The 22,129-nt window shown below is 33.4% G+C and overlaps 11 protein-coding genes across 11 annotated transcripts; 7 read left to right on the top strand and 4 right to left on the bottom strand. All coding sequences in view use genetic code 12, as the record gives it.

Moving 5' to 3' along the window:
- Positions 1-165: 165 nt before the first annotated feature.
- Positions 166-384, top strand: CTRG_00281 (DNA-directed RNA polymerase core subunit; the record flags this gene model as incomplete). Its single annotated transcript, XM_002545454.1, has 1 exon — positions 166-384. One exon carries the CDS (start codon positions 166-168, stop codon positions 382-384), a length of 219 nt encoding a protein of 72 aa, XP_002545500.1.
- Positions 385-668: 284 nt separating this feature from the next.
- CTRG_00280 (M20 family metallopeptidase) lies at positions 669-2,408 on the bottom strand (the record flags this gene model as incomplete). The annotated part of the gene is made up of 1 exon (XM_002545453.1): positions 669-2,408. The coding sequence occupies one exon, from the start codon at positions 2,406-2,408 to the stop codon at positions 669-671; it is 1,740 nt and encodes a 579-aa protein (XP_002545499.1).
- A 360-nt stretch (positions 2,409-2,768) lies between these two features.
- CTRG_00279 (uncharacterized protein) lies at positions 2,769-3,800 on the bottom strand (the record flags this gene model as incomplete). The annotated part of the gene is made up of 1 exon (XM_002545452.1): positions 2,769-3,800. The coding sequence occupies one exon, from the start codon at positions 3,798-3,800 to the stop codon at positions 2,769-2,771; it is 1,032 nt and encodes a 343-aa protein (XP_002545498.1).
- Positions 3,801-7,112: 3,312 nt separating this feature from the next.
- Positions 7,113-8,165, top strand: PGA54 (Pga54p; the record flags this gene model as incomplete). The annotated part of the gene is made up of 1 exon (XM_002545451.1): positions 7,113-8,165. One exon carries the CDS (start codon positions 7,113-7,115, stop codon positions 8,163-8,165), a length of 1,053 nt encoding a protein of 350 aa, XP_002545497.1.
- Positions 8,166-8,939: 774 nt separating this feature from the next.
- CTRG_00277 (uncharacterized protein) lies at positions 8,940-11,390 on the top strand (the record flags this gene model as incomplete). The annotated part of the gene is made up of 1 exon (XM_002545450.1): positions 8,940-11,390. The coding sequence occupies one exon, from the start codon at positions 8,940-8,942 to the stop codon at positions 11,388-11,390; it is 2,451 nt and encodes an 816-aa protein (XP_002545496.1).
- A 341-nt stretch (positions 11,391-11,731) lies between these two features.
- CTRG_00276 (transcription initiation factor IIA large subunit) lies at positions 11,732-12,538 on the top strand (the record flags this gene model as incomplete). Its single annotated transcript, XM_002545449.1, has 1 exon — positions 11,732-12,538. The coding sequence occupies one exon, from the start codon at positions 11,732-11,734 to the stop codon at positions 12,536-12,538; it is 807 nt and encodes a 268-aa protein (XP_002545495.1).
- A 449-nt stretch (positions 12,539-12,987) lies between these two features.
- On the top strand, positions 12,988-14,655 carry CTRG_00275 (uncharacterized protein; the record flags this gene model as incomplete). The annotated part of the gene is made up of 1 exon (XM_002545448.1): positions 12,988-14,655. The coding sequence occupies one exon, from the start codon at positions 12,988-12,990 to the stop codon at positions 14,653-14,655; it is 1,668 nt and encodes a 555-aa protein (XP_002545494.1).
- Positions 14,656-14,789: 134 nt separating this feature from the next.
- On the bottom strand, positions 14,790-17,420 carry FZO1 (mitofusin; the record flags this gene model as incomplete). Its single annotated transcript, XM_002545447.1, has 1 exon — positions 14,790-17,420. One exon carries the CDS (start codon positions 17,418-17,420, stop codon positions 14,790-14,792), a length of 2,631 nt encoding a protein of 876 aa, XP_002545493.1.
- Positions 17,421-17,757: 337 nt separating this feature from the next.
- Positions 17,758-18,402, top strand: CTRG_00273 (ureidoglycolate hydrolase; the record flags this gene model as incomplete). The annotated part of the gene is made up of 1 exon (XM_002545446.1): positions 17,758-18,402. One exon carries the CDS (start codon positions 17,758-17,760, stop codon positions 18,400-18,402), a length of 645 nt encoding a protein of 214 aa, XP_002545492.1.
- Positions 18,403-18,415: 13 nt separating this feature from the next.
- CTRG_00272 (uncharacterized protein) lies at positions 18,416-19,243 on the bottom strand (the record flags this gene model as incomplete). Its single annotated transcript, XM_002545445.1, has 1 exon — positions 18,416-19,243. The coding sequence occupies one exon, from the start codon at positions 19,241-19,243 to the stop codon at positions 18,416-18,418; it is 828 nt and encodes a 275-aa protein (XP_002545491.1).
- Positions 19,244-19,453: 210 nt separating this feature from the next.
- SEC15 (Rab GTPase-binding exocyst subunit) lies at positions 19,454-22,123 on the top strand (the record flags this gene model as incomplete). Its single annotated transcript, XM_002545444.1, has 1 exon — positions 19,454-22,123. One exon carries the CDS (start codon positions 19,454-19,456, stop codon positions 22,121-22,123), a length of 2,670 nt encoding a protein of 889 aa, XP_002545490.1.
- Between the last annotated feature and the right edge of the window lie 6 nt (positions 22,124-22,129).

The following is a 22,129-nucleotide window of genomic DNA, read 5'->3' as shown; positions in this document are numbered from 1 at the left end:
AAAAAAAAACGTGAAAAGTAGTGCAGAATGTGTGAAAAAAAAAATCGACTCCATCACTTCAGTAAACTCAATAAAAAAAAAACCAAAAAAAAAAGAAATCATTATAAATTTTACAACCAATATCATCTATTACTAATACTCCAATAACATAATAAAACTCACATAATGATTATTCCAATACGTTGTTTTTCCTGTGGTAAAGTTGTTGGTGATAAATGGGAAACATATTTAGAATTATTACAAGATGAAACCATCAGTGAAGGTGATGCTTTGGACAAATTGAAGTTGAAGAGATATTGTTGTAGAAGAATGGTTTTAACTCATGTTGATTTGATTGAAAAATTCTTGAGATATAATCCTTTGGAAAGAAAAGATGTAAACTAGATTATAATAGAGAGTTAATCAATGAATAGTTGTACAGAGAGAGTGTATGAGGAGCAGAAAATGAGAGAAAGATAAACTCAACGTGGAAAACGATATAGCTTTGGTAAAGCATTTCAGGAAGTTTTAACCACATTATACTTGTGGGATATTAAACAAAACGGGTTAGATATTTGATTCATGTATTTTTATTTAAATAAAAAAAGATATACAGTTTTTTTTTATTATTTTTGTTCAATATTTAATATAAAATGATGTAATTGTGTGAAAAAAATTTAGAACTATCTTTAATTATTTGCTTTAACAGTGTCAATGGCTTGGATGTACTCATAGAACCAAGCTTGTAATTGCAAATGACTGTCAAATGGCAATTTTTCATCAACACTGTGGATACGAGTACCACCAGGGAAATTGCTAATAAAACCAGGACTAAATCTGAAGATGTTTCTGGTTAAATTCCAATAATGTCTTGTATCAGTATTTCCAGTCAGCATTGATGGTACAGTGACAATAGGATAGGTGATGTTTGTGAAAACCAAGTCTTCATAAACATGTCTCGTAACACCAGCCAAGTAGGACCAAACTGTATCATTAGTTGGGGTAACAGGAGCAGCATCCAATGGTTTAGAATTAACGGTAACGTTGAACAAACCTGAATCGCTTTCAGATTTGTGTACATACTCACCATAAGCAACAACTGATATGTTATGTCTCTTTGCAACCTCAACAACTCTGGTAACGAAATGTTCTTTGACTTCTTCAACAGTAGATTCGACGGCAATTCTATGGTTGATCAATACTTTAGTATCTTCAGGTAAGGCATTAGCCTTTTCTCCACCATTAATAATGTCAATTGCTTGAGAGGTTCTGACCAAATATTTTGTAAATCTATTTTCCAGGATTTTCCCAATAAGAATAGCATTGGCAATTCTGTCATATCCAGCTCTCAAAAATGCCTTTTTCAAAAACCTAGGAATGTTATTTTTTGGATCATGTAAGGCGACACATTGGGAATATTTCAAAATTGGATTCTTCTCTGTTAAAATTGGACGGTATGGATCCTTTTCAATTACATAATTCAATTCAGAAATAATTCCAATAGAGGTATGATCTGGTGGGATTGAAGAATGACCACCTGGGGTGGTTAATTCAACTTGAATATCAAGGTAACCTTTTTCACCAGTACTTGGCTTTGCAATAATGGTACCAGTCAAAGCATCAATACCTAATCCTCTACCTTCATCGATCAATGCATAAAATGAATCCTTGCCATAAGTTTTCTCCAAATATTTACCAATACGACTTGAGCTTATTAAACCAGATGATTCTTCATCAAAACCAAAAGCGGCAACAATTGATCTTTTAGGTTCGTACCCGTTGGACAATAAGATTTCTAATGTTTCCAAAATAGCAATCAAGACATTTTTACAATCCGAAGCACCTCTGCCATAGATAAATTCACCATCGTAATGGCCTTCAAATGGAGGATAAGTCCATTGGTCAAGACTATCCTTCTGAACAGGAACAGTATCTTGATGAGCAGTCAATAAAAGTGGCTTCAAGTCTTTATCGGTACCCTTCCAAGAATAAACCAAACCATAAGTGTTGATTTTAGTAGCTTCCAAGTTTTTATAAACCAATGGGAATGTTTTTTCCAAATAGTCATGAAATTTAGTAAATTTTTTCCAGTATTCAGGTGAGTCTGGAACATTTGGTGGGTTATCGAAAATTTGAGTATCGATTTGAATGGCACCTGCTAATCTCTTGATTGAATCTTTCTTATATTTCTTATCATTTAAGATCTGCAAAACCGTGGAATTGTCCTTGTAGAAAGATTCAGGAGCAATTGGATCATGGAGTGGGCATAGAGAACTTTCGTTTGAAATTGAGGTGAGGTATATCCTCAAGTAACTAAACAAATTGGTTGAAAACAACGTTATCAAGATAGCAACGATAGCAATTACCCCAAACAAGAAAAATCTCCTCTTTCCAGATCTCAAATCTTCATCTAATGGAAGTGCAACCATGATTGATGTATATAATAACTTCGATGAACCTAATAAAAAGAAAACTTACGTCAAGAATATATATAAAAAAAAGTATGAATTTAATATCTTATAATAAGGGATAAAACCCGTGGAATGAAAATGTAATTTAAAAACTGTGGGTAAATGGCATCAAACGAAAAAGATATCACTAAATCTACTGCTTTATCGCAAATAATTCCGCTTCTGGGCAAAGATCCACGACCAAATTTTTGCTGCGCGCTGCTCTGCGCTCTTTTCCGCGTATCAAGAAGTATAGTTTGCTAACCTGTAATTGCAAAAAAATAGTACACAGTTTCTCGAATATCACGATTAATAATAAACATCTATTCTACCTATACATCATTGTACATTGTTATTTTGATTATCATTATTGACTTCGTCTGGTTCTCTATCTTCTTTTCTTCTACGGCCGGATCTCCTTGCGGTATGCCCATTCAATCTAGTTGTACGACGTCGTAAAGTTGTTTTATATGTCTCATATTTGAACCCTGAAATCTGTGCTAAATCATTTCCAGAAAGACGAGGAGGTTTCAGTTTTTTTAAAAGCTCTGCAATGTCTGTTTTCCTAAGTGACCTTAGTTTTTTATGTGACATTAACAATTCTTCAAATTTTTTATGCATTTCTTCACATTTTTGCAGTAGCAATACTATACCATCGTTGATGCCATATATGTAGTTCCTTTCTTCTGCCGTAAGTTCTCTTCGTCTTTGATGCGGTGGAGCAGCAGTAGTAGTAGTAGCATCAGGGTCGTTCAATTGCGAAGGTATTCCGTTTTCCTCATCTACAGATCCACTAGAATTGGATGAACTTATGATTGAGTTTGTCTTTCTTTTCGATTTGGACTTATTCTTGACAGGTCTTACTGGTGATTTCGTTACTTTATCAATTGCACTTTGGTTAATAATACCAAGTGCTTTTCTTCTAAAATATGCCTCTAGCCCAGTTTCATTAAGGACTTCTTGATCTTGATCTTGCACTTGGCTTGGATGATCCAGGTCAATCGGGGTCGAACCATTACTGTTTGTAGGACTTGTATTGTTGCTTTTAGTTGTTAAAGATGAATTGGATTGATTTGAATCATTTTGGGGTTGATTATTTATAGTCAAGTTGGGGTTTGAAATACGAAAATTTCCTTGAGAGACTATAGTATTAGTTGCACTTCCATTCATATTATTCATGGCTAGCATTGGAAAGTTATTTGTGCTTGAAGATGGAAACGCATTAACAACTCCATTTTCATCTTCATCTGCATCAGATTCTTCTGTCTCTTCAAATTCAGATTGTGTGGAATCTACCATTTCCTCATGTTGTTGCTGTTTCCGCTGTAGTGGTAAATCACTTGAATATCCAGGGGCATTTGGTGATGACATGATCCTACGACAGTTTATATCAATAATATATATATATAAAAGTAAACGGTAGTTAATTAGACCAAGTGGTGGTATTCCAGATTTATGAAACTACTGAAAAACTGTAAAAATAGAATATGACTGTGTGTATATAAGTTGTGTGGGACTTTGTTTATAAATATGTACAAAAAACAACAACATAATTTTACACCAAAGAAAAAAAAAATTTGAATTTTTTCTTCCTGAAAATTCAGAAATTAATAACTGTTAGTAAAGCCATTTTGAGAACAAAAATCGACATGAACCGCCAAATAAAAATATATATCTGTAAATTACCCTACGGTAAGTAATAGATAGACGATTTAGATGATCCTGATTATAAATGTGTGATGGCTTACTATCAATTAGTGGTTTTATTTGCTGAATCATTTTCAAAAAGTTCTATCACACGTGATCGTATCACGTGATAAATATAAGCTTGCCAATATGAGTCAACTTCTCAACCAATAATTAATAATAGTTGATTTGTGAATAAGTTTGACAGTTTAAGTTTTAAATCGAACCGTTTATTATCATACTAAGCCATGTTGATGTTATTTAGTTGGAATTGTTTTATTTTTCATGTCAAGATTTAACAAATACGTTACGAAAAGATTTACATTGATCTAAATTATCACAAACTAAAACTATACTAGATTCTCTACTTTTTTTTTCTTTTCATGGCAAAAAGGGACACCAGAGATTGTTGTATCACATTTTAAGCGCCCATCTGAAGAGCTGGTATCTTTGTGTCGTTACTTTAATCATCACTCTGTTTCACGATTTATCAGCCATGGCAGCAGAGGATTGCCAAAATGCCAGATTCAACCACAACAATATCGGGCTAATTCTACGGACTTACTCCCAACCAACATCGAGTATATCTCATCAATAGTTAATTATGGACTAAATTTTTGGCTGAAGGTTATTTAACTTGTAGCATAAATATGAGCGTAATTCTTACAAAACTGCTATGGTAGAACAAGATCTCAACCAATGAATTGAATGTATGATCTAGAAGTTCTTTATATATTTTTTTTAGTAAACAGACAACCAATTAAATAGAGATAGTTTGGGTTCAATTTATAGACCCTGTAATTTAGGGTTTTGGGGTTTGTTTTTGTCTGAAAGAGAAGTGGTAACAGACATGACACCCATAAAAATGAGTACTACATTATATGAAATAGCTTAAACTAGCCTATTATAAGAACCTTAAATATTTGGTCTTCCAAGTCTCGTGCATTCCTTTTGTTAAAACCCCACCGTGTAAGCAAAGAAAAAACAAACAAACGACAAATGGTTCTAGTTTTATGTATTTTTGTTTCATATCACTTAGGCGAACCTTTTTCATTCGATTGTTTGAATTCAAGGTACAACAATTTAACAATAACAATGAAAATTTATTACTTCTAATGATAATAATGCTCACGCAACAATACTATTAGATGCCCCCTATTTGCTTTTTGTATTCAAGTTCATTTCGTGTGTTACATGGTAATATTTGTGCCAATAAGGATTTCTTATAAGACAATGATCATCTATCCTCCCGTGAACAAAATGCAAACAGTCTCATCTCTTTTTCTTTGAAACAGGTAGACCATTTCGAGGTTCACTATGCATGTAAAACAAACTGAAAAATTGCACGACGAAAATATGTTTAAGATTGAAGATCCTCATCAACTGCTCATCTTGATGGACGAAGAATAAAGCATAACATTATTGGCCATCACCTTCGATTGATTACAATGTACTGTAAAATTGTAATTTATTTATGAATAATTGCAATTATCCTTATCTTTGTCATTACAGTATTTCCTAGACGACGAACGAAGAACTCACTTTAAAACTTAAAGTTTCAAGATAATTCTATTCTTTGTCTGGAAAAGAAACTATATCAAAAAGAAAGAACAATTGGAAAAGACAAAAACCTCATTTGACGACAACTTGTCCCTTTGAGGCTCATTCTCTTGTTCATTGTTGGATTTTATACTGAAACAATTTTTAAACAAAAACAGGGATCGGCATGTTTTGAAAAACATTCCTCGTTTCAGTGTTAGACGTCCTGTTAAATATACCCGCCTTACAATTCCCTTCGATATCAACAGGGACCAGTTTAATGACAGGTATAAAGAAGAGTAAAAAGCTCATAATTTGATAGTTTTAATGAAAAAAAACCCCCATAACCAGAATTATGACCGAACATAATATGCAAGAAAATCATTAAGTTTAATTAATGAGATGCTTAATTTAGTGTTCATATAGTTTTTTTCATCATAAGCAAACCAAATACGTGTATGCGCGCACAGTGCATTATGTTTGTGTAACAGTGGAGTACATTTTTTTTTCTGCGTGTTTTTTTTGGCGGCTTTTGATTTTGTAGCGCCCTAAAAGGAAGGTGTGCTTATTCGAATAGGGCGACTACAACACATCAAAAAATAAAATGATGGAAGTATCAAGAATAAGGTTAGTACGACATGGATAGCATGTCCTATTTAGGTATCTAACTAGTAAACAAACATTAATAATTTCTTTAGGCCAAGAGTCAGCATTTGTAAAAAAATAAAAAAAATTAAAGACAGAGAAAGAGTGAGAACCCCTTTCGATTGGGTTGAATTTTCTATTATAATAGTGAATTAAAGGACGTTTATTCCTTTGAAAGATCACAATCTCTGGAGTTTAATTAATTATTAACAATACCACAGTTATTGCTTGCCGAGCACTGCAATTAATCAAAGCAAAACCAAAGTCTCCTCTCCTTTTCGAGTGTATTGTAACTTTGGATTCGATATTGTTGCACACGCTTTTTTTTTCGTTTTGAAAGAAAAGGTAAACAAAGCAACGACTAAAAATGTTTCGCAACGTGCACAAAACCCAAGAAATAAAAACACAACAAAAGTACACGCACTGTGCATATTCTTTTGTTTTACTTTGGTGCTAACAAAATTGATGCAAACGATTACACAATTGTACATAATAACATTTTGTACATTTATCAGGTTCAGGCACATTTCACGAAGTTATTTAATGAAAAAAAACACGCCAATTCTTGTTGTACATTTCTTAAATTTTGTTATTGTATAAATTTTAAAAGATTTTCCCAATTCTTTCTGCATTAAAAATTTTGTTAAAAAAAAAAAAAGAAAAGAAAAATACCTTCTTGATACTTCTGATTTTTTTTGAAAGTTATAAAACCAAACACACATTCCTACAAACCATCAATTTGCGTTAACTAATCGCGTCCATTCCTTTATTACAAGATACCCAACTTTCAACTTTCAACCCTAGTCTTTCGTTATGCGTTCTAACTACTTTTTATTATTGGCAGCCACTGCCCTTGCTCATGCAGCACCTCCATTACATTTTGTAAAGAGATACGAGAACACCACCATCCCAAGTACTGAATTGTCTGCTACTACCACTGAAGCCTCCTCCTTGGCAGCCATTCCAACCACCGAAGAAGAAGAAGAAGAAGACGAAACCATTACCTCAACTGTCGTTCAATACGTTACTTTGACTTTGTCTGATACCACTGAAACTTCTGCCACTAACACTTTGACTACTACTTATACTTCTAAAGCTCAAACCACCAGTGCAGAAGAAGAAGAAGAAGATGAAACCATCACTTCAACCCTTGTTCAATATGTTACCTTGACTTTGTCTGACTCTACTGCTACCTCAGCAACCAACACTTTGACTACTACTTTCACTTCTAAAGCTCAAACTACTACTGCTTCCACTAGTGAAGAAGAAGAAGAAGAAGAAGATGAAACCATTACCTCCACTGTTGTTCAATACGTCACTTTGACTATGTCTGATACCACTGAAACTTCTGCCACTAACACCTTGACTACTACTATCACTTCAGCCAAATCTCAATCCAGTGAAGAAGAAGAAGAAGGTACCACCACTTCTACTATTACCAGTGTTGTTACAATCACTGATGCAAGTGGTGATACTGAAGTTTTAACTGAAGTTTTTGGTTCTGCTACTCCAGAAGCTAAAGCTGCTGATTACTGTACTCCATCCACTGTCACTGTTACCGTTACAGCTGGTGCTGAATCCAAGACTTCATCCTCAGTTTCTGTCACTGAATACACTACAGTTTCTACTTCTACTCATACTACCCAATTCCCAGTTACTGCAGAATTCACCCTTGATGATATCACCACTACTTTGACTACTTATGTTGACATTACCAGTACTGAATATCTTACTTTCACCTCCACTTCCACCATTTATGACGATGAATCATCTACTGTTGCCCCATCTCATTACACTACAAAATACAGCAACAGTACCATCCCAAGCTACTCAGCCTCAGGTAGTTCTTACTACTCCTTATACTAATCTCTCTAGGTTTACTCTAGAGATTGAAATATTCTTTAAGTAATCCATATGTTGCTTTATCCTTTTTATAAGTAAACAGAGTGAAGATAGACTAGATATCTTTCTCATGATCAAATGGAACTTACCATATTGCTTCTCCCTTTTACAAATAACTGGGCTTATTTGATATTTGCTTTCTTTATACTGTTGTTATTATTGGTTGCTTGTCTTTTATTATTTCCTTTTACAGCTGGAGTTTTCTTTTTCTTTCTATTTTTTTTTTTTTTTGCAATTTCATTCTCTTATCTCTATTATTATTTTACTCTTTTCACGGTATTCCTATTCTCCTTCAATTTGTTGTTGTGCTTTTATTTTGTGTCAACTAGATAGAATTGTTTTTATATATATATATCTATACTTTACTTTCCCTACCATTTGTGTCTAATAGCAAATACATAGCCTATACCGTTGCAATTTCGTAATTAAAAGTCACAATCTTTCTTGTTGATAAAGATTTGTAGACATATTGCACTAAGCCCATTTTGAATACAAAAAAAAAAAAACAAATCAAAACACACCAAAACAAAAAAATATCGCGTCTTAAACGAAAGGGATGAAAATTCAACAACAGGGCAAAATCAACAACCACAAAAAAATTAAATAAAATATCCAAACACAAGAAGTCACGCTGAGACGCCTTGTTGATGAATATCAAAACAAAGGAAAGAATTAAAAGAGCGAACGATTAAGTACAAGAACCAAAAAAAGCAAACAACTCATTAACTCCTCATCACCATGTCATCAAAACCAGTATCACAACATAATGATGATGATGCTCTTCATGAAGATTTCTCTCCCATCAAGATCAGTTTCCGTACAGACTCCATCGGATCAAATATAACAAATATTCCTCATCACAGAACACCCCAAAGAATTATTCATCATCCCCATGGATTGTCCGCCAAGCATGACGCTCGTAGGAATACTATTGGTCATAATAATAGCATTAAACGAAGAGGTTTGGTAAACACACCATTGATTAGCAATGCGGGAATTAGAAATCCAATCACTTCGCCAAGGTTGGTATCAAGGCAACCAATAAACTTGGAAAGTATAAAGAGAACTAAGCAACATATGGATAAACAAATAAAACTTGCATTTCCTGATGAAAACAAAGAGAATAGGAAACATTTGGATTTATCTTCTTCAGATTCCGAAGAACCGTTTAGTTCACCATTGAAGAGATCTAGAAACGGCGACCACCATCATCAAGCAAGTACTCTTGGTGGAGAGTTACTGCATCCAAGTAAAATTCCAAAGATGTCAACTAGTTTGAACAAAGAAGAGATTGAAACAAGAGAAGAAACCCAAGAAGATCGAATCGAAGAATTAGTCAAAGAAGATTTCGTCGAGAAACATAGACCAACTAGTGTTATTGACGATGATGACGATGATGAAGAGGATGTGAACGAAGCTGAAGATGCAGAAGAACAGGGATTACCAAAGTTTCAACAAGCTCTCGAACATACTCAGATTAATAAGATAATTAAAGAAGATAGGGCTGATTATGTTACTCCAGAAAGAATGACCGAACCGGTTGCTAAAAGTCCTGAAACCCATCAAAACGTACGCGTTATCGAAGAGGATAGAACTGAAAATTTTGAAAACTACAAAGATAATACAAGTCCATCAAAGAGAGGTAATGGAAATATTGAAGATGGTGAAGATGATACAGCAAACCTCACTTTGAAACAACTTGAAAATGAACCCACGATAAATTTTTTGTTGTCTCCTAATTCGAAACCTGTATTCTCATTGAATCAAGTCAATAAGATACAACTGGAACATGATAACAAGACGAAAGGATTACTTGAAGATTTGGATTCACGTGATGAAACCATCAAGCAATTGAACGAACAGTTACATGCTGCGAACGAGAAATTGATTGTTAGTCAGCAAGAGAATAGAAACTTGAAGGAGATGAAAGATAAGTTGGTTAATTCTGAACAATTGTTAACTATTCAACTAAATCACATTGAGAGGGAATTGGCATCCTTGACGAAAAATTGTAAGATAAAAGATAGTTCACTTAATAATTTGAAACGTAAGTTAACAGAGCAAAAACTACTTTTGGATGAATCACAACAGGAAAATGATAACTTGAAGAACCACCTCAATGACTCACAAAGACTTGAACGAGACCTCAAGGCTGAAATAATTGACACCAATAATTCCAACATTGATATGACTTTGAAATTGGATCAAGTTGTCAAGGAAAAGGAAGAATTATGGGCTAGAAATCAAGAATTACTGGAAAAATTAGCCTACGCTGATAATGTATCTAATTCAAAGTTTGAAAAATTGAAAAATGATTTACAAGAATTGGAAGCTTCACAAACGTCTTTGAGAAATCGCTATCACGAATTGGAAGAAAAGAACAAGAAGTTGGAAAGTGAAATTCAAGTGAAAGAAACCCGAATCCAACAATTGAAAGAGGATAATTCCACCAATGAAAAATTGATGAAAGAATATGATGAAGTGGCAACTGCAAAAATACATGAGATAGAAGCTGAACGAGACGAGGCTCTTAAAAATGGCCACGAGTTGCAAAATTCAGTTACAGATTTGTCAGTCGAAATTAGGTGTCTAGAAGATAAATTGAAAGAGAGTGAACATGCCAACTCGAAGCTTCAGCTTAAGATTGATGAGTTAGAAGCTAGAGAAGTACCAGCAGAGGAATCACAGGAATTGAAATCAAAACTTGAAACGAAGGAAACAGAACTCAATGAAACCACCAAAGAGTTGGAACAGAAAAATGAAACCATTAAAGATTATTTAACCAAGATGGATCAATTAGTCGATAGAGTTGAATCTTTAAAACAACAAAATGACGAGTCCAACAAAGAAAAAGAGAATTTAGTTAAGGAAATAAACGACTTACAAGATAGAGCCGATGCAGAATGGGATAAATTGTCTAAACACTTGCATGCTGAGTATTCACGTAAGCATATCGAAAAAGTGAAATTTTTAAGAGAAACCTTTGAAGCAGATATGGACAGACTTGTACAAGATAAGAAGACTCTAGAAAGAGAAGTTGAGTTTTTGAAAGCCAAGATTGATAAAGGGAATGAAGAAGCCAAATATTTAAGAGAAAGAATCAATTCTTTAAATGAAAATCCATCAACTGCTAAATTAAGTCCCAAGGCAACTTCTTCTCAACCTAGAAAAAGATCCTTTAATAATTGATAAATAGCTTTGAGTATACTTATAAATATTGTTAGCCAAAATGAAACAGATGCAGAAACGGTCACCATGTACACGACCACACATATTTTAAAACCAATTTTTTTTTTCTCTCTCTCTTTCTCTCTGTTGAAGAAACGAACGAAATTTTTTACCATGAATTGCCATTAGTGGAAGAACAGAATAACAATCAACGTATTCATTGCCTTTGTATTATTTATTTTAAAAAAAGTTGTTGTGTATTGATTATAAATTATTTACAAGTTCAACGAATATATAGAAAAGAGGAAAAACAATTTGTGACCAAGAATAAAAGCAGACAAAAAATTTTACAATAACAAAAAATGTCAAACATAGAGTCAAGTAAATTATATGAGAGTGTGATTGATGATGTAATCAATGATTCTCGACAAGATTTTGAAAATAGTGGAATTGATGAAAGTACATTGCAAGAATTAAAGAAATTATGGCAAGAGAAGTTAACATTAGCTGGAGTAGCCAGTTTCTCCTGGGAAAAACAAGATGAAGAGGACGAAGAAGAAGAAGAGGAAGAGCAACATGTACAACTTCCAGTTAATCCAGAACCGCAACCTGAGGTTCAATTAAAGGCAGAACCAAATACCACCAGTAACGATAACGTCACCCCTACTACCAACACCACCAATAATAATAACAACAATAGTACTAATAATAGTCCGGCTAATGATGGTGCTCCAGTTAAACTTAAAACTGAACCTGGTCTTTCACAAAATGTCAATGAAGATAATGTTCTAGGTATACAGGTTCCAAGAATCAATCAAACTGATGGTACATTTGAAATGGAGATTTATACCAGTGAACCAACTAAATTATTAAAAAGACTCCAGAAAAACAACAAGAAAAAGTTAGTTCAATTTGATGGTGCATTTGACGATGATGAAGATAGTGACCTAGACGATTCCAATGATTTAGATAGTGATATAAATTCAGAATTAGATGACGATGATCCAGAAGACCAAGACGATGATCAAGAAGGTCAAATTGCTCTTTGTCTTTATGATAAAGTGCAAAGAATAAAATCAAAATGGAAGTGTAGTTTGAAAGAAGGAATTGCTAACATAAATGGTAAAGATTATGTGTTTAATAAAGCTACTGGTGAATGTGAATGGTAATAACATAAATTCAAAAAAAAACTTATAGGTCCATATACATATATATTATTCTTCAAAAAAAAAAAAGATTCATAAATAAAAATTCTACGGTGAAATTTGTCCACTTACCAAAGGGACATTAAATTAATATTTAGTTGACTACCAGTATTTGCTAACCAAAGTCAATATTGCTAACATTTCGAACTCTTGATATCCCAGAATGCATCTTTCTTTGTAAGCACAGTCAACTTTTACGAGTTGCTCCCTTTTTTTTTTTTAGTTTGTCCCACAGTTGCTCACTTGCATTCCCCGTCTCCAATTTTTTTTTCTCTGAATTTTTTTTTCGCGGTGTTTTCTTTTTTATGTTGTGCCTTATCTTTAAAACCTCAAATTAATATTCAATTCACCTTTGCATATTGCTTTCAACAACAATATAATACAATAAAAAACTTGATAGTATACTAATAGTTATGTCGCTTTTCAATGCACGGTACGATCCCAAATCCTCATCATCTTCGTCGTCACATCTACCAGGGAGATTAACTGCTTTGATAACTTCAATATTAGTTGCTCTTGCTTCAGGTACACCTTATTTATATGGTGTTTATTCTCCACAATTTGTTAAAAGAATAGGATTACTGGCATCAGATTCATCAACGATTTCATTAGCTTCAAATTTAGGTTCTGGTGTTGGTGGATACCCTGGAGGATTAATAATTGATCATTTTGGTCCACAAAAAAGTATTTTATTAGGATCTATATGTATATTCGTGGGTTATTTTACATTACACAAGATTTATGAATTCAAATATGATAATTTGTTTATAATTTGTCTTGCTATGATATCAGCTGGATTTGGTTCAATAACTTCATATTTTGCAACTTTGAAAGCTTCACAAGCAAATTTTCCCAAGCATCGAGGTGCAGCTGGTTCATTCCCTGTGAGTGCATATGGGTTTGCAGCTACTGTATTTTCTATAATTTCAGCTACTTATTTCAATGGTAATACTGGTGGATTATTAGAATTTTTAGCTATATTCTGTGGTAGTATGACATTTATTGGATCATTTTTCATTCATATTTATTTAGACCATAATGATGAATTACCAGGCGATCCAGAAATGCAAAGTCCTGAGATATTAAGTCCATCACCAAACTATTTTGATGGAAATAACAATAATACGTCTTCTTCAGCTGTTATTATAGAAGAAGAGTTATCGTTGTTATCAGAACCCGAGGCAGTAGTTAAAGCTCCTGCCACTCCAATGGAACGTGACGATTCTTTGAAAGGATCAATATCTTTTTGGGGTATTGGTGAACGAACTCCTAGAGCATCTGTTAGTTTACAAGAATCAGAAGCAAATACTCTTGTCGAAAACCTTCGAAATGAAAACAATTCCAATACTAATAACAATTTATCAAACCATTGGTTATTCAAATATCTTCCTATTCCAAAAGTGTTGCAACAAGAGAATGGGAAGATTTTTCTAATACATTATTTCATAGTTTCAGTATCCAGTGGAATTGGTCAGATGTATATCTACACTGTTGGTTTCATAGTTACTGCTCAATATTACTATGGTAAGAATAAACAAGACAGGAATGGCGATGGAAATGAATCAGGAGATGCAGTACAATCTTTGCAAGCTCTTCAGGTATCAATAATTTCAATAGGTTCATTTTCAGGAAGATTATTAGCAGGATTTTTAAGTGATTTTATTCATAAGAAATGGCATATTCAACGTTTATGGATTGTTCAAGTAACGCTTATTTTAATGGCTCTTGGACAATACATTACACTAGCCAATGTTAATGATAAACATTTAATCGCTTTAGCATCAGCTATGATTGGTGGAAGTTATGGATTGATTTTTGGTACTTATCCTGCTGTTATTGCTGATGGTTTTGGTACAAAACATTTTAGTTCAAATTGGGGATTGGTTTGTACTGGACCATTAATTACATTATGGATCTTGAATAAACTTTTCGGTAAGATTTACGATTCTAATTCTGATCCAGAAGACGGTATATGTTATCTTGGGAACGGATGCTATCAAGGTGCATTCGAGTTAAGTTTGGCACTTTGTTCAGTGACATTTATTGTAACGTTAATTTTGATATATATTCAACGAAAATAACATAATCACTGTTTAGAAATTGAATAATTAATCAATATTTTTCGTTGTTTTGTTTCTTGTAAAAAGAGTGTTTTTCTTTTTTTTTTTAAACTATATACAAATTCGTTAATTTAGAAATAAATATTCAATCAAGTTTAAAATAATTCAACTTTCTCCAAGGATTCTTGTTGAACATGAATCTTTGTAAATAAATGTTTGAAGAAACCAGAACTTATTTCAGCATCTTTAATAATCTTTTCTAATTTTGCCTTTTCATTATTTCTTTTATCAATACTGGTTTGGAAATTATTCATAACTTGTCTAGATGGATAATTCAAGACTTGTCGACATTCGCGAGCAATTCTTGTAGAATTTTGATGGGCATAGTCCAATCGACCAATTTGTTTCTTAATCTTCCTTGCTTGTTTTCTTGGTAATGCATTTGGAATATCACTAATGAGGTAGTAAATAGTAATACCAGAAACCCCGATAACTATAGGGAGGGCAATTTTCTTAACCATTGATGGGGTTATGTATTGTGAAAATTGGTACATTTTATGAACCAATGCACCTGTAGTTAAGATTTTTCCAGAGGAATAAAGGGTATGCAAAGTTATTTGGGTTGGCAATTGATCTTTTACAGTGATAGCATTCTTAGGTATTGAAGTTAAAACTCCCAATGGATTGAAGTATGATATTTGATATTTGGCAGAATTGACCATTTTTTCTGGCAATCCAACAAACACCAAAAACGATTCAATTGAGGGATCAAAGAAATCCTGTATTTCAATAGTATCATCAATTGATTTACCAATGGTATCCTTCTTTCTTGAGAACATCAAATCCGAATTGAAAACTTTATCATTCAAAAACTCTTCCCCAAGTGTTTCCTTACCGTACTTGATGATCTCTTCCACTCTTTCAGATGTTAATTTCTTGGCTACTTCTTCACTTCTTGCAACAGACTCTAATATGGTATCAATCATTGCCAATTGAGTTTCTTTAGCATACTCGAACAAGTACTGAAGTCCACCATACTTGACAATAGGCTTATCACCAAGGTTATTGACGGTAGTTATAATTTCTTTACTTGCTTCATTGTAGGCTTGAGTACAAGTAGTTTCAATTAAAGCATTGATAGAATCGTTAATACGCGAGGACTTGGATACCATATCGTTATACTTTGGAGCTACTTGACTGTTCAATTCTTCTAATTTAGCTTTTTTTTCGTCATCGTAGATCCTTTCGTTGACTTTTGATAATGTCAGTAGATCATGTAACATGTTGAGCAAGTAATCCTTTGCTGGTAATAGCTTGGAAATAGACCTCTTTTCTAAAATAAACTTCCTTAAAGAAGCGTCAAGTTGATCAAAATCAGGGTGATCGTTATTGTTATTATCATCCGGATTGTCATCATCATCATCACCATCCCCGCCATCATCACCGTCCATTACATCAGAAGAACTGACGAAATGAACAAATTCCTGCGCATCTTTATATGTCTCTGGAGACAAACTTTTAATTTGGTCCAAAATTCTACGTTTACATTTCTCCTTATCTTTAATATGATCAAACTTATTAACCACAATGAAAACGTAACGCTTTTCGTTGGCAGCAGCAGCAATAAACTCTTTGGCAGATAAAGTGAAATGGTTCTCAGCACTCACAACAAATACAACCAAATCAATTTCTTCTTGTCTAGAAAACACCTGAGTTGTTTGGTACAGATCCATGTTTAAACCTGGTGCATCAATCAATTTAATGTCAATCACACCATTATGTAATAAACTTTCTTGGAAACTACGATGATCTAACACATATACCTTCAATAAGCTAAATCGATCACAATCGTAGACTAATTCTTCCAAGGTTTTCAATGGGTACACTTCGTATGTAGTTTCATCACGGATGTTGTACTCCTTTCCTATTGGTACAGCATGTACTTCTTCAATACTGTTGTTTTCTTTTGAAGCATCAATAACCTCACAAAATACAGATGTACAGGGTTGTTGATCTTCAGGTAAGATTTTTCTTCTCAATAAAGCATTACAAAAGGTGGATTTACCGGCATTCAAATCCCCGGTAACAAAAACCTTTGAAGTAGTGTCATCGATTCTATCCTTCAATTTCAACAAATATTTAACTTGCTGCTGTAACTTTTTCTCCAATAACTTTGCAATTGATTTTTTATCTAAACTTGAAATAGAATTATTATTATCATTATGGCCAAACTTGAGATTAATCTTTAAAATTTTAAACTCTGGCAAATCCTTAACAACTTCTTCATCCTCTTTGGCGATTTTTGCTTTATCTAACGTCTTCACAGAACTGTTCTGACGAACCAAAGCCAAATGAGCTTTCGCGGAATTCAACATGATGTTTGCATCGTCTTCAATCTCAGTTGGATAGAAAATAGGTCTCTCTTTATTTTCATTTGTAACCTCATAAATTAAGTCGATAGTTTGGTTGATAGACCTATCTAATGATATCTTGTTCTCATTATATTTTAACTGTTGCAAAGATGCATTCAAATGGTTTCTGTGGCTATGTGATAAACCACCATTTTTTGAGCTAGAACCCTCTTCTCCATCTATTAGAGTTGACCCATCATGAGTTAATGTACTTTCTCCAGGTATATATATCATATGGGATGGATTAAGATCAGGTAAGTTTGCATCATCATCATCAATTAAAGTTGCTTTATCATAATCATCTTCAATACCTGCTTCAGGATTATTACTATTTGCAAGCTTTTTTGTCTTATCTAAATTTGAAAAGTCACTCATAGTATAAAAAGCAAAGTCTGCTGAATTTATGATTAGAAGCTATTAAATTAGTTATAATTTTGACTGTGTATTATTATAGTGGCACCAGATTTGCTTTTATTTGAATTTTTTTTTTTCTTTTTTCCTTTGGTTCGCCATTCATAAAAACAAATGATTTGCTCTTTGTGTTTGCCCCGGGGGATTAATTTTCACGTGACATGGATTTATTTTCTCTTCGGTTAACACCGATCTTATCTATCCAGAGCTAATCACAAAAGTTTTTGCTCATTTTCATACATATATATAAACTCAACTTTACCAGACCTTTTTCTTCTATTTGTCTTCTTGATCAATTACAATGCCATTGAAGACATTTAACGTTGAGAATATTTCAGAAATAATTGCAGAACAACTAACTCCAGAATCATTTCTGCCATATGGGGGAGTCATTAGTGCTGACCATCAAATAAAAAATGTCCAAAGTTCACAAGCCAATTATGGCACCGCTATTAAGATTCATAAAGTAGCACCTATTATTAACAATTACAAGAATTGTCCCAGTGGTGAGAAAGAAACAGCGAATTGGAATATTTTCAGATGCACTGCTCCAAAGCATTTAATTAAACATAGTAGTACCAAGTCAACATACACATCCAAGGTGTTAGAAAGACATCCATATTCCACACAAACGTTCTTGCCTTTAGGTCAGGATTTGCATAAAATATCATATTTGGTTATAGTTGCTAAAACAGATACTTCAACAAAAGACAAATTACCAGATCCATCACTGGTCAAAGCATTTATTTGCAAAGGAAATCAATCTATTACGTATGGAGTGGGAACTTGGCATGCACCAATGGTTGTTATTGATGAAGACATCCCATATATCGACTTTGCGGTTTTTATACACGAAAATGGGGTAGTGGAAGAGGATGTACAAGAGTGTTACTTTGATCCTGGTTATCAAATAGTGTACAAAAAAGTTACCACAGCAAAGTTGTAATAATATCCTCATTTTATATAAAGTCTATAATTTCTTCAATAATTTCATTAGCATACTTTTCTTTTTGCTCTTGTGTCATATCCTCTGCTCGTTCCTTTGCAACAGATAACTTACTAAACACAACATCTAGATCCATAGATTCTTTCTCTTCCAATAAGTTCTGTTTCATCTGTTCAACTTTATTCATTTTGTTTTTCTCATATTGATCAGGATTCACCTTCAACAATTCCATGTTTGTCCACTCATGACTTTCTATTAATTCCACAACTCTATCCTTTCCTTGTTTCTCTTTAAATTCATTAATCCCTTGAGTGTTCAAATTTATAAACTCAAATCCATGGGTGATTACTAAATCTTCAATTTCTTCAACTGTGTCATCATCAACCAGTTCACCTTGTGTAGTTGATCCGATAATTGATATAAAACCATCCCACTGAGACTCCTCATCTCCTAGTGACGTTCTGATTTCCGACACAGTTTCAAGCGCCTTCTCAATAAACTCAAGGGAATCTGCTTTCATATTCACCGTGAACACCAACCCGTCTAATACTTCTCTTAATTCACCAAATTCTTCAGATTTGAATTCATTAAACCATTTTTCTAACTCCAATAGTTTCTCTTCATCGGTGACTGACTTGTTCCGTTCTTCAGGGTATTCGTCTATTAGTATATTTAATTTAATATGATAATACTTGGTACTTAAAGAAGTCTTGATTATGATTCCACTGTGAGATTCGTTTTCTTTAATCTCTGGAAAGTCTTTATCATTACTGATTAACTTAGATACTCTCAATTTCCCACTATTAGGGGATCCTAATATCAAAATATGGTTAGGGATCATTTATTTATGTGAATGTTAGATTTAGTTAAGGTACAGAGAGAGAAAAAAAAATTAGTTGAAAGATCTTGATTTCAACATTCTGTCCTTACATATAGTTTTATTTTTTTTTTTTTTGTATTAGCGTGTTGAAATTGGAAAAAAAAAAAATAGCCCACAACAACAACCACTTGTGTCAAACAATTAAAATCAATAGGCGTAAAGAGAACAACCATGCCACCGACTCAAGTCAATGGAAGTAAAACATACGGTTCATCCAATGGTAGTAAAACTGTTTCCAAAGCTACTGCCAGAACCAATGGACCAGTTGTTGATAGCTTGCCGTTGGAGAATTTATTATTACGTGACGAAGATATATTTCAAACCACATTAAACTCGGAGGATTATTTAGAGAGTTTGGCACCAATTATGAAAAATGCGATTAGATCTAATGGTTTGAATGATTTAATTGTTAAGTTGAATGAGATTGTCAAGTCAAAAGATGAAGAATTGAATCAAGCTTCTATGGAATCGGCGGATGAAATCAACTCATCCATTAATACTGTTGATAATATACACCAAGAAGCCGAAGATTTAAAGAAACAGTTCAGTCAGATCAGTCTGAGGTTAAACAGATCAGCATATGAGTTACAATCAAGAAAATCCGTATATGTCAAGTACAAAAGGGTTTGTCAGAGAATTGACGAAACACAAATTGTTTTGAATGAATGTATTCAAGTACTTGAATTGATGAATAAAATATTGGAACTAATTAGACAAACGAAGTATTTCCTGGCATTAAAATTAATTGATGAAATGATCAATATCCACATCCAAAAGGTGGAGAATTTTAGCTTTGCCAAAAAGATAGTAGATTCAATACCACATCTAACTAAGATGGTGAAAGATGAATCATTTGAAAACTTATCCAAATGGTTGTCCTTGAATTTAGAGAGGAAATTGCAAGCTATTGCTGGTGGATTATATAATAACTTGGATGATTTACACAACAATTGGATAAATATAAAGAAGGAAAATGGCCCGACATTTTTGCCATACAAGATTAACTCCCCAGTTGAACTTGCACTTAGAGAGCCTGAGTTGAATTATAATATTTTTGAGGATGGAAGTTTACAAATTAACTTGAATAGTGTATTTGATGCCATATTGGTGTACCTGACATTACAGGAATTGGAGGTCTTGAGTAGTGCTTACTATAAGGAATGGATGACAAAGTATAGTAGGGTAATTTATCCAATTACTACGGCATCTGTTAGTAAAAAAGATGTGGTGTTTGATAATAACGAATTGTATGAATATTTAAGAAAAATTGCAGCATTCTTTGTCGCTGATAAGCAATTGAATTTAGTTACCAAATTCCAGTTAAGATCCAATAATCAAGCAAATGAATTGTGGATGTCATATATGACGAAATTAAAGCCGGTATTGATCCAGCTTTTGATGCATAGAGATTTTAAAGATATAGTTGAATTAAGTTCGTTCAAGACCATTATTGGTGAATTTTTACAGATTATGGATAACAACGACTATGATGTTACAGAACTTTACGAAGTAATGATGATGATTTTTAAGGAGTATTATGTACCATTAACCGTGCAAGCGTTCAGGAAACAATTTGTTTCATCGATACAATCAGATCATTATCGTCCTTTGATTGTATCCGACAAAGCTAGTTACAACAGCATTATCGCTAATGCTTGGTATAAGAAAGATGCTAGCTTTGTTCCAGCAAATGTGAAAGCATTGCCGGTGACTTTCCCATTCAGTGAAGATTATGTTCATTTCTGTTTCCATATTAGAAAATTAATCAAAGATATCCTCAGGTTTATTGAAGATTACTACAACTACGAAATAGGGGAGTTAAATAATATCATAGTGAACAATATTATCGAAGTTGTATTGAGTGGTGAGAAAGGATCTGGTATTGGTTACGAGATTGAGCAATTCATCAACAGAAATGAAAACAACAAGGAAATCACCGCACAAACCTATACAAACTTGGAATACTATTTACTTGGTATCTATGAAATTGGTAAATTAGTGAATAGTGAATTGAGAAAAAACACCGGTATGGGTGTACATAACATAGATGCGAATGATACTTTTACTTTGCATGCTGTCGATAAATTTGTCCAACTTAAGAAACACGCAGAGGAGGCTATTTTCAGAATGGTTGACACAAAAATTAATGAATTATTGGACATGGTTGAATATGATGAATATTTACCATCAGAAAGAAACACAGAGGCCAATTTTGCCATTAAAGATTTTGCCCTTTTCTTGGAGAACTTGTTTACATCTATTTTCAGCAATTTGCCACTGCAGTTACGTACATTAGGTCTTTTCAGAACTTATGATTTCGTCTCCGAATATTTTTTGAACGTATTGAAGGATGCCAATATTTACAATAGAACATTTGTTGCAAACTTTGATTTAGATGTGCAGTACTTGGAAGCGTCCATGAAGAACTTGCATTCTCTGAAAGGCGAAGGTGAACTTACGAACGGTGGGAATGTTGCATTGGAAACTACGTTTACAGAATTAAGACAGTGTATTGATTTATTGAACCTTGAAGACTATGACGAGTTTGTTAACAATTCATCATTTAGAATGAGACAATTTGATCGAGTGAAGTATGAAGAAGGTATGGCATTGATTAAGAAAATGAAAGATAACAACTTGCAAAGAAACCCAACGATTTCATCAGAAAGAAGTTTCGGTACTCCAGGACTTGCTCATTCCAGTTCAGTAAGAAGTTTTGCCAATATATTAGGAAATAGAACAACAGATGATGCTGCCAATACGTCTACAGGAAGTGTTGAATCGTCACCGCCAACATCAAAATTGGCTCAATTCACCACCAGATTCAAACAAAATAAATAGTATATG

The sequence above is a fragment of the Candida tropicalis genome (genome assembly GCF_000006335.3).
Source record: "Candida tropicalis MYA-3404 genomic scaffold supercont3.1, whole genome shotgun sequence".
Taxonomy (NCBI): domain Eukaryota; kingdom Fungi; phylum Ascomycota; class Pichiomycetes; order Serinales; family Debaryomycetaceae; genus Candida; species Candida tropicalis.
This window is presented reverse-complemented; position numbering and strand designations above follow the sequence as displayed.